The sequence below is a fragment of the Limulus polyphemus genome, unplaced genomic scaffold (assembly GCF_000517525.1).
Source record: "Limulus polyphemus unplaced genomic scaffold, Limulus_polyphemus-2.1.2 Scaffold877, whole genome shotgun sequence".
Taxonomy (NCBI): domain Eukaryota; kingdom Metazoa; phylum Arthropoda; class Merostomata; order Xiphosura; family Limulidae; genus Limulus; species Limulus polyphemus.
This window is the reverse complement of record NW_013666487.1, coordinates 235,851-248,519: the sequence shown is the minus strand read 5'-3', so window position 1 is coordinate 248,519 and position 12,669 is coordinate 235,851. Positions and strand designations below refer to the sequence as shown.

General features: G+C 33.4%; 1 protein-coding gene across 1 annotated transcript in view; it reads left to right on the top strand.

The window, feature by feature from the left end:
• Nucleotides 1–12,669, top strand: part of LOC106460999 (cytosolic carboxypeptidase 6-like) — a 111,695-nt gene that overhangs the window by 54,981 nt on the left and 44,045 nt on the right. Inside the window, exon 2 of the mRNA XM_013920767.2 lies at nt 4,872–5,004. Within this exon, the coding sequence (XP_013776221.2) occupies nt 4,872–5,004 (133 nt within the window). The remainder of the gene's footprint in view (nt 1–4,871; nt 5,005–12,669) is intronic.

Sequence of the window (12,669 nt, the reverse complement as noted above, 5' to 3'; positions counted from 1 at the left end):
AGTGCTCTGTAAACACAAATTAGTTAGCATAAATCAGTTAAATGACGAAAAATTAGGTGCCTATTTACTTGTGACCACTCAGTGTAAGTGTGTCAGATCAATAAATTCAGGTAGTTTTTTTATGTTCTTTAATATCTTTCATAATTTTTATGTTATCTTCAATAAATTATACTATTTATCATTTTTAAAGACTAAAAACACTGCCTGATACAAAATATATTATTTTCTACCTTTCATGTTTGGTCTACGATTAATATAGTTCACAAGAGGTTGATGAATGTTAGATTTTTTTCAGTAAAGTAAGTGAATATCATATAGACCGTGAAGTTTAGCAATCGCAAAGAGATGACCAAAGCATGTAACGTACATAAGGAGTTTAAAAATACTACAAAGAACGAAAATGGAAAATATTATTTTCTATCCTAATGGATAATGGTCTCTAACATGATTTTGGACAGGTTTATCAGTCTTGCATTACTGCTATTCTGTTTAGAATATACACTGATTCAATTAAGTAATTCATTCTTGTACTAGTGTTCATTAACGAATTTCAGTATCCCCTGATGATAAGTAAAAATATATGTGTATTTTTCTGTTCAGTCTGAAAGTGTAGTCCTCATTTTGCTTACTTCAATTATTTATCGACCATAGAATCTACTCCAGCGCCCCATGCAAGTTTAATATACATAAACATTTCCAACACAGCGCCTACGCAGTTGATGGTTCACGTTAATAGAAAATACATCTTGTGTTATTGAATCTAGTCTCGCCGAACCATCCAGTTTACTTTACACAACAACTGGTGGTGTTGGCTTTTTTTTTCATTCGATCGATTGAGATGTAAATAGCACTATCGACTATTTCCAGTTTTACTTTAGAGAACAGAAAGTTCATTTTGCGCTTGAATTAAGGAATACGGTAATATTATTTTGTTCAAATGGGAAACGTTTTTTTTTTCAGTCTGACAAAAATTGAAAACTCCCATTGTGTTAAAAAAATAATAAATATTTAACAATTTACCTTTTCCAAATGCCACAAATCTGATAACTTTGTTTTAATCCATTAGGAAGAACGTTTGTTTTCCAGTTCATGCAACATTAGTATTATGGCGCACTTTTCTTCTTTGAGATAAATGTTATCAAACCACCATTAGCCTATCTATCTGTTTTATGTCAGATTATACATCCAGTTTCTAAGTAGCGTGCAACGCGAAGCCTCAAGCCACTGTCCAGTATCTCCAGCCTCTGACCCCTATATATGAAATAACAAACTAACTATTCTGAACTAGATCCCATACTGCTTCTGTGGTATTTATTACATTACGTTTGACAATGCCACTGATAGAAAAATAACAGAACATCCTAGAAAAAAATTACAACATTGTTATTTTAGTAGAGAGGAATTTTTAAGAGAAGATCAAATAATATTTATTACAAATACTTGTTTGGCAAGGTATATCCAGTTCGTTTGTTTGTTGTTAGCCCACTACGGGTATCAAAACCCGGTTTATACCGTTGTAAGTCCGCAGAATACCACTGTGCTACTGAGGGGTGTATCCCCTTCCTCGTATGATTTATACATCGCAAAGTAAAGTAAGCACTAATTAAAAATTACCAATGATTTACAAGTGATGGTACATGTGTTTCAATTTTAGACCTATGGCTTTACGAATAGTCCATAATTGGCCCAAGTATAGGCTTTAAGGCTTATGGTACTGAGATTATGGGTTTGATTCTCGCGGTACACTTATCGCGGGTAGTTTTACACTAAAAAGTAACATAATACTTTTTATTTATGGTTTTAAAAAAGGTGGTTCACGGACAGACTTAACATTTTGAGACAAAAATTATTAAAGGGTTCATGAGAGACAACTATTGTTCTTCAAAAAGTAACTGGAAATTAGCAGTCAAATCAAGGCAAACCGTGTCTAAATCATCGCCAGAAATCAGAAATTACTCACCACTATTGTTCTCAATTTTGATAAATACATTGAATGATTAATTGCTATAATGTTTGAATATTTATGTAAACCTCACATCTGAACGATGTAAAATACAGAGGGTTGAGTACGCTATATTAAAATAATTTTGAATACGCAAACCAGCAGCTCACGTGAAAAACTATAACCTTTATTGTTGCGATGGAACAGAATGTGTCAGAACTACATTTTTTTTATTATTTGGCATTGCACAGATTGTATGGTGCCACAAAAAATTGATCGCTTTGTGGGAGAGTATGTAACACCCATTTCCAAAGCAAAACATTCATACACTCAGATCATAAAAATGTGTTGAGATTGGAAATTTAGAATTTGCAAGATAGAGATATCCCATGTTCCTAATGGAATTAGAAAAAATACCATGGATTAACTTGGGACCCCAGGGCCATTCAGAAAGAAACTTGTGACAAGTCATACCCCCAGCCGTGATAAGCAAAGTGTGTTTCAAAGAATTACGAAACATATCAAACTTGACGAAGAGCAGTTACTCCAAACGTCATGATTAAATAAAGTAAGGTTTTTTTTAAATGTATCAAAAATTTGCTTCGGAACTAGCTCGCTAGTGAAAGTGTTCACAGAATAAGGTTTTCCAAATTCCTTCTTATAATGAGTGATGTTCAAGTTTAACAATGCAAAATTGAAGAATTGCCAATTAATGTTTAAGTGCAAAAAAATCTCTCATTAAAAATTTGACGAACAAAAAAAATTGTAATTAACTCACATTTTATTTTGTTTGAACGTAGCCAAATTAGCTAACAAGCAAAAGTTCTGCATGTTGATGAGCAATTAAAGCACAGCCTCGAAAAAGGGTTAATTTTCTAACACGTTTGAAATAATTTACAAAAATGTATTTATCCTGTTTCTTGCAGCTATGTTAACTGAAAATTCTAGGCCATCTCAGTTACTATTAACAGTATGTCTTTAATATTTTAAAATTATTCTGCATGTAACGTTTACAGCCGAAAGTTCTTATGAAGAAATTTTTTCTGATTTTTCATTTGTACTTGAGTTCCTCTGATTTTTTTAAAAGTGGTTATATAATGGATTTAACATTAATATATGTTATAACAGGGTTTTATTACAAGCTGTTTATAGGCCTATAGAGAATATATAAAAGAAACAAAGAGTAAAAGATAAGTCAAATGTACTGGTAAAGCATGCATCAAAATAGAAAGCTCTAAAATACTAATCTTGTGGGTTTTCCTGTAATGAATGTTTTTTTTGTTTTTCATATAATCGCGAATAAATAAAAATAAAAATTGGTATTAGTGTTTTAAAATTCTAAGCCAGTAGAATCTTTTTCTAAAAGAAACAAATATTCAGGAATTCAATATACAAAATCAACTATGGAAAACTGGCTTTAAGATACGTTATTTTTAGTCAGATTTACAGATTTGTGAATGACCTGATGATGACAAAACTTTGTCGAAACGTTGTAACATTTGCTGTTATGTTAAACTTATATTAAAATTTTTCTTCATTACTCATTCAAGCCGTCTCCAACCATTATTAGTACTACAGATAAATACTGTTAAGCTTGTATCTAGGGGGGATGGGGGTCCTATTCGGCTTAGTCATCAGTTTTTTAAAACTATCAACAAAATAACAATTTGAGAAACTCCATATGGTAATAAATATTTTTTCATCTTTGTCAAACTGGAGTTATCTGGACTGCAGGTAAATACTAGTAAACTTCAATAGCCTTTACAGTATTTTTGGATAATGTATATTTGCATGCAAGCGTGAGTCTGTGTGAATTTATAAGATAAAATATATCCGAAACGTTGATAAGATAGTAGTATATGATAATATTTTCCACTTCTCTGTATTTCAGATGTTAACATGCTGTAGCTACACTTGAAACGTTGATAACATAGTAGTATATAATAATATTTTCCACTTCTCTGTATTTCAGATGTTAACATGCTGTGGCTACACTTCGAAACGTTGATAACATAGTAGTATGTAATAATATTTTCCACTTCTCTGTATTTCAGATGTTAACATGCTGTAGCTACACTTGATTATTATGTGTTGTAATAAATAAATAAAAGCCGCTCCATTTTCTAATTATTGTCAAAGTTCACCTGAATACATTTCGAGACTTCAGCACAAAACCTAATAACTGAGATGCTACAAATACCATTCATACTAAAAATGTGCACATAGATCACCAGTAACCGCAATACGCATGTTTAAAAAAACGTGTAATATATAGGGTCATGAAAGATGGTTGATTTTCAAAACATCACTTAAAGGACAATTTATTCACTGACTCTTCATGGTTCACCAGTAGATGTCTCTACCTTTGAAATATTTCAGGCTTGGTTGCCACTATTTGGAAACTCTATAAAAATTTCCTAAGTGGTGGTCCAATCTTTTACAAAACACCTTTCGAATAATCAGTTTTAGTGTCTTTAATTCTTCAATCATTTCGAGTTTTAAAAGTTTGTTGAGTACACACACATACACACACACATATATATGTAAGTAAAACAACATACAAGTAGGAATACACACGGGAGATTACTCTAATAAATTCAGGTTTGATTTGATAGGTGATAAAAAAAAACAATTATTCGTTGTTTAAATTGTAGCTCGCAGACGTGTTGAAAGCCACAGTTTTTTTTTCAAGAACATTAATATTTTTCTAGAGTTCTCTTTGCAAATTTCTTCTCTTACAATTCATTACTAATCTTAGAAAAATAATAACTGTATTTGTACGATCGTATTTCCAATACAGTGTAAATTTTCAGGAAGTTAATGGAAATCTTGTTTAGCCACTCCTCTTTTCAATTTTTAATCGTTTACTTTAAACTAGCAAATTAAGAAACATGTTATATCAATATATATATATATATATATATTGCAGCAAGAAAGGCGCTTGGAATTTGTCACCATTAAAGAAGAGGTACCGGAAGCGGAAGCCCGAAGCCAGCGGAAATTGGTTTTTGTTACTGCTAGGGTACATCCTGGAGAGTCTCCTGCTTCCTATGTTTGTCAAGGTCTTGGTTTTTATATAACTATCCCGCGATATTTATTGGTTATTTAAAAATGCAAAGATTCCATAGATCTTTTAAAAATATTTCATACATCATTCCAAATTATTTTCTTTGCTTCGGTTAAGAAACCAGACAAAAAAGTACTGTTTCAAAAGTACAAGTTAAGAATATTAACTTGTACCTATCTTCTTTTAACAAAATAGTGTCAACTTTTAATTTTTTTTTTATAATTCACTTTAAATCTAGGCTTACCAGATAAGTATTTACATCAGTAACAAAATACTATTACTAAAGTAGAGGAACTGATTATTTCTGTGAATTTTACCCAAATATCTACTTTAAACGAAACTTTTTTAAATTTCCTTTCCTTTATAACAGTATATTTTACTTTATTTTTATAAACGTGTTTTAAGAGGCGCCCTCTTTATATTTACATATTTCGATGTTATTTTCATAAGGATCTAATTGCATATTTAGGGACCTACATAAAATATATCTATTTTCTGTTGCTTAAGTGAATACTTTTCCATAACAAATAAAGTATAACCCCACAAATGTTTTCCACCACTTGCTCTTACTTAGTCTATTGAGAATTTTAAGTCAAGGCGTATAAGAACGACGTCACGGGTTTATCTTTTGTACAACATAAGTCACTATCTATAAGGCTTTCTTTCTGTATCATAACTTATCAACTCGTCTGGACAACGGCAGTCAAACATTCTTTCAGAAATGCAGTTTGTATGCATACTAAAAACTCAATGTTTTCTGTAGAACGTGCCCCACAGTGACATAGCGGTATGCCTGTAGACTTACAACGCTAGAAACCGGGCTTCGACACCCGTGATGAGCACAGCATAGATAGCCTGTTCAAACAAACAAACAATTTAACCAGCTTAGACGTTCTACAGTTTGTTTGTTTGTTTGTTTGTTTGTTTGTTTGAAGTTAAGCACAATGCTACACAATGGGCTATCTGTGCTCTGCCCACCACTGGTATCGAAACCCTGTTTCTAGAGTTGTAAGTCCGCAGACATACCGCTGTGCCACTGTGGGGCGCTGGTTAAATAAAACAAATTCTATAGGGCCTAAAAAACACGACACTATTCCCGTTTCGCTCCAAATATTGTATATTTTTAATATATATATATATGTGTATATATGATGTTTATTTTTTTCCCAAGTGCACGGAAACGCATCTTTTAAAATTCTACACCATACTTTATGCTGGTTCGATTACTACGTTTCAGAACTTACAACTCTCAACTTGTTAGAATTTTACAAAATCGATGACAACATTATATCTATGTACATATACATGCCTCTGCTCTTCTCAATTTATTTTAGTCTTACATTTTTCATGTGACTATTAGCCTGACAGTGGCTAAACGGTAAGTCTTAGGGCTCACATCGGTATAAACCGGGTTTCGATACTCGTGGTTGGCACAGCAGTTATAGCCCATTGTGTAGCTTTACGCTTAACAATAAACAAACCTTCACAGACTTTCTTTCTCGATTTTTATACTTGACTTTCATATTGCCTTTTGTTGTTGTTGTTAAAGTCATTTTATACTTGACATTCATTTTGCCTTTTGTTGTTGTTGTTAAAGTCAAAGCAATTTATGCCATTCATTAAATGATTTTTGAAGTATTTAATAATGCTTTCTTCAAACGGTTAAATTGGAGATGGTGAATATAAAAATGAATCCAGTCGTCAAACCATTAATTAAGTAATTTACACATGTACAATGTTCCCCTTCCTCTTAGCATTTTGGTACCCACGGTAGGCAAAGCACAGATAGCCCATTGTGTAGCTTTGTGCTTAGTAACAAAAACTGAAAATTAACTTGTTCTGTTAAAAATATTTGTTTCTACGTATTCACATACCGATTTAATAAAACAGATAAAATATCAGTAGAAAAAATTTAAAAATTGTATTCAGAAGACGTCATAAGGTAGTCATTTTATATCTTACCGACTTTAACGTCCAATATTTCCACATTTTAATTAGTATAGAATGTTTTAATAAATCATCATTATATATAACTATGACAGTGAGATGTGGATTTGATTATTTGGTACTTTCAAAACTATTAAAAATTAGCAATGAACAAACTTAAGGACACCTATCATTTTTCTATGTGGACGACACCTGAGCTAAACTTCCAGATCAGAGACACCTAATATTCGGGAGTTGCCATCCCTAATTTAATCAGCAATTCCCTCCGTATACACGGCAATTATTTCCCAAATTGATTGACTATCACTTTTATAACGCATCCACAACTAAAACTCGTGTTTACTAGCGTACTGCGAGATCGAACCTTAGACCTTAGCCAATAGGTAACGCGAGACCAAAAATATGAAAGTTTGTTTGTTTATGAATTTCGCGCAAAGCTACACGAGGGCTATTTGCGCTAGCCGTCCCTAATTTAGCAGTATAAGACTAGAGGGAAGGCAGCTAGTCATCACCACCCACCGCCAACTCTTGGGCTACTCTTTAACCAACGAATAGTGGTATTGACCGTCACATTATAACGCCCCCACGGCTGAAAGAGCGAGCATGTTTGTTGTGACGGGGATCCGAACCCAAAGTCCTTGCCTGGCCAAGCCAAAATCCAGACCTAAATCCACTCCAAAATCTGTAAGAGATTTGAAAATTGCTGTGCATCGAAGACATCCTTCCAACTTACAAGAACTGGAGGATATCTGCAAGCAGGAGTTTGCAAACATATCTCCAGCATACTGTGTAAAGCTTGTGGAAGGTTATCCAAAACGACTTTCAGCTGTCATTGTTGCCAAAGAAGATTCAACCAAATATTAACTGAATAATCATGTTAGGGGGTGAAGACTTTTACAACATGTGTTGTATCACTAAAGTGAGTAACAATGCACCTTTTGTTCTTTGTAATCTTTAGAAACTGGTCTGAGATTAATATGATAAATATTTTTGGCCATTTAAATTACGTCTTTCACAAGAAAATAACTAAAATTGATTTCCAGCGTAGGGGGGTAAAGACTTTTGCAAGGCACTGTATTTCATCATTGATGTACAATTTTAACAGGACACAGATTATTTGTTATTCACAGCTTGTATTCTGTTACTAAAATCGACCAACAGCTATTGCTACCCATCTGATGGAATAGACAGACCTCCATTTGTCTTTTAAAGCAAAGCTAACTGTAAATAGATTTTGAGGTCGATCCACCTGTCCCCCAAAAGTGTGTTCCATGTCTCAGAATGGTTCAATTGGAATCAAGAAGGAACTATAGGTCGGGCAAAATAGATTATAAATGTTATTTGTTACAAACCAGGTGTGTGGTATGGCGTTATCACCCAAAAAATAGGTATGCACCTTCCCCATAGAATTTAATTAATGCAATGTGACACTGTCCATACTATGCCACAATATGACGAGTCATTCATGTAATCAAGTACAAACCAACTAGAACAGACCCATATCGCGATAATAGTCCCGCTATTTTGCACGTTTTGGGTGACACAGTGGTAGTCAAAGTATTTGCTAGATTGAAGTCAAATCCAAACATCCAAAGCAAACGATTCACACATAGCTCCACAATGATGGTTTTTCATTACTCATCACTAATTCCAACACTAAAAGTGCCATGCATTAGCTGCTGTAATGAGCAACTTCTGGACTAGATTCTGGTACACGTGAAGTCGAGCAGGATGGAGATCCCTGTTCACAGTGGTTATACTGATCTTTATTATTTACTCTTCTGAAAGTCCTGGATAATGGATTTAACACCAGATGTAAGGTTTCATGTCCAAAATCTAAATTATCAGAATAATGATTAACGTTCAGTGACCAGTTCAATACTCCACAGGTTTTCCATTTTTCTAGCACCTTACCCACAATGGATCTTGATATGAATACTGAAATGTGTGAAATGTCTAAAGCTCTCATGTCACCAATGTTGCGACCCTTTCAAGATGCACGAGCTTCCTTTGTTGTGTAAGGTCTTGGTGAACCGGGATGTATCAAACCTAAATTTTGACATTGTTTAACATTTTATAGGCAGTGTAATGTCACAGAAAATTTATCTCTTTTGAGAATGGTATATAACAGCCCTTTCCGACATAAAATCACAATGACGTGTTCAGGTAGACGACTTAGAGATTACAAGATGGAGATATACTTTGTACTTAATGGTATTGGAAAACAAAGGAATGTGGATTAACTTGAAGCACCAGCCCCATCCTGAAACAAATCTGCAACAAGTTGTTTTCCAGCCAGTATTGGTAAGCAAAGTGTCTTATAATAGGTCAGAATCCACGAACATAAAGATCAGCGGTAAAAGTCGTCAACTTGCCACAGGCAACATTACACAACATAATCAAGAAGGACCTCCATCTGGAATCGAGGCTAACAGGGTATCGACTCAACAAGATATGACTTACAGTCATACTTCCCGCTCAACAGTCCCATGCCCCAAGCAGCTAAAGAATAGAATATATTTTCATACTACAACGTATTAAATTTTACCAGTTAAGTCGCCTAACGCAGTGCATGGATTTTTTTAGTTATTGGACTGCAGAAACAATAGTTGGAAACTATCGTCCTTGTACTCTAGACGGTTTGTGGAAAACAAGTAGACATGACTAATGTGTTTTGGACCTGGCAGCCTCACGGTGGAGCCTTTGAAAACGGAAACGACGCTGCAGGGCCATTTCAAAAATGCACGGTCGTCAGATAGAGTACGACCAGAGTCGGCAACATGGCTGTAACAACGAAGTGAGGCTCCAAAATCACTTTAATATAACGTACTCAACGTCAGTATATCAAAAAAGAAAAATTATACTTGAAAAGTTGTTTGTTTTAGAGTATATCCACTTTAGGCTAGCTGCCAATGATATAAAAGTCTTTATTAGACTTACTAAATGGCCTTAAGTTAGCCTGCCTGGACTGTGAATCCGATGGTTCATAGTTCGCATCCCACTGTCAAAAAGTTGCAACGTTCTTTGGAGCCGTGGATGTGCTATAAGAATGACGATTAAAATCGGTCAGACAATAAATGGCGGTGTGTGTTCTAGACTAGCTGCCTACTCTCATTTCAAAATTAGGGGTGGCTAGTTATGCGTAGAGAAACTTTGTGTAGCTTTACGCAAAAATTCTAAATAAAGACTTACTATGATGTAATCTGATGAAAATCGTTATTAAACTTAATGTGATGTAATATCTCAACCTGATTAAAGTGTCATGCTTCTCCAGCTTAGGCAATGTAAATAATTTCTTAAACATTTTTAAAGATGTATAAACTAGGCTATAAATCTGATGTCTTTGTGTCGGTTTACATATCTCATATTAAAAAAAAAGATAGTAAGTACATTTCATAAAATGTATGTAATGTTTTTTATTTTATTTTTTGAAACATACATATCATGAAAGTCGTGTTTAATTCCGCATATCTGACGTTAGTGCCAATATGTGTAATGATCAGATACATGATCGTATATGTTTACCCACCATTCTTACAAAAAATTTATTATATTAGAGAAGTATCGATCGATTTTAACAAAAACAAATTAATCAAACTATTTCCTTAAAAAAATATCCGAAACTTTTGTTTTAAAGAGAAGAAATCACGTAATAGATTTGGGCTTCTTTCTTCATAATGACAAGCCCAAATTTTCTTTCACAATCTTGTTAAGGGTAAGGAATATACAAATCGTTCTCTTTGTACCATATTTAAATACTGTTGCTAAAACCAAGAATTCTAAAGAGACATCAACGTCATATAATGCTTATGGGACTTTATGGTTTATGTGCACATGTTTTGCTTATAAAATCACCAGTATGATAAGATGTCATGTACAGGATTCTAGTACTATTTCCCAGAGCTTCTCTTCACTATGCTTCTAGTAGCGATTGCATGCTGCAACTAATGTTATTATTAAATATATCAACGAGATTTATTTCAGCTTAAAAACCGTAATATGCCACTATCTGGCATTTAATTTGGGCTTTGTTAGGAATATTAACCTTTGTCTTCCCTGTATGTACTCTCGCGAGTGGGTAAAGCCTTTTGGCAATTAGCAATGAAAAATCCCCAGCTATTGATGGAAAAGAGATGCGTGGACCTAATCTAAACTAATCTTTAGATATTTTCATTATTGAGTTGCTTCATTATTCTGTTATTGCATGTCCTCACTTGAATCAGATTTCACGTAAACAAACACGTGCTTTGCCATCGCCACTTAGCAAATGTCAAAACCACACGGAGCTCTGTTTTTAAAATGTTGTTTAGTTATATTCTAAATATTGGTCAGTTTCCTGTGACACATGTTGATGAAGTAAAGCCAACCAGCTGGTCGCTTCTCTGTATTTCTAATAAGACTATTTCACTGTTCAAAAGAACAGCTTACTGTACACTTGACTGGCAGTATTAAATATGGATGGTGTTTACTTCATTATGTAAATGCTATCTTGCCTTTGTAGCCTCTTCGGTGTTTCGAAAATCGATATTTAGAAAACTTAGGTAATTAGACTTGATGCTTGATTGATTTATGTACTAATCGATCAAACGGTCATCTGTAGCTGAGCGTGAAGCGTAAAATATCGATGATACACATCTAAATATTCGGAATTTGTATTGTATAATACTTTTTTATTTTAAGTAACAACGCCCAAACTTAAGACATGGAATACACGCTGTATAACATAAAGATATCGATTAAAGTTCAAAACAGAGAAAGTTATGCCAACTATCTTTTTTTTTAATGGTTTTTCAATAATTCAACTGCTTTCTATCTCTATTGCAGGTGGTGTTCTAAGAATTTAGAAGTTTCTTGCGAGTTTTCTCAGAAATATTCATTCATAGGATGCCGCAAAGCTTGGTTTGAATTTAAAATTCACAGTAGTCGTTTCTTGAAAAACCACAAAGTTGATTTTCAAAAATATCAAAGTATTTGTTTAAAGAATTACAGCAAAGGTACAGTAAATTTCCCGGGCAACATCTAAACCACCGATAATATAACCTCAGCATTAATCTAAAAATATGTACTGTATAATTCTTGAATAATGTTTTCTTTCAAGCTAACATAATTTGTAGGTGTTGTTTATAGTAACTTTATTCCTTCTTTGTTAACGTTAAGACTGCTCAAATCTGCTATGCAGCAGTATATTCAGGGAAATTTCGTTAACTGATGAAATACTTTTAATTAAATTAATTTTTAACCTGTTACATGGCTTTTTAGATGATGACATTTGCGAGTGAAATATCTGATCATTAAGGATTTCTTAATTATTGATGCAATGATCAATTATTAAATAGCTTATTGCACTACACTTATAACTTTATACATTAAATTTATTGGCCGTTATTTTTAAATTAGGACCAATATAAATTACTTGCTTTTTCAATTCGGCGCTTTAAGCCTTGTACCAAAGACAACGCTAATGACCAAAATATTTCAAGTTAATATTATGCGTCATTTTCATTATACACATTTTTTTCCCTTGAACAACAAAATAGTTTCTCAAATTACCTTTAAAACTTAATTAGAAAGATGACCGTTTCTATGAGCGAAGAATAAATTTTAATTCCAGTTCCACATATAGCACAGCGCTCGAACCAGCTACACTTCATTTTCCTCAAATACACACACACAATATATATATATATACATATACGTACATATATACATAAAC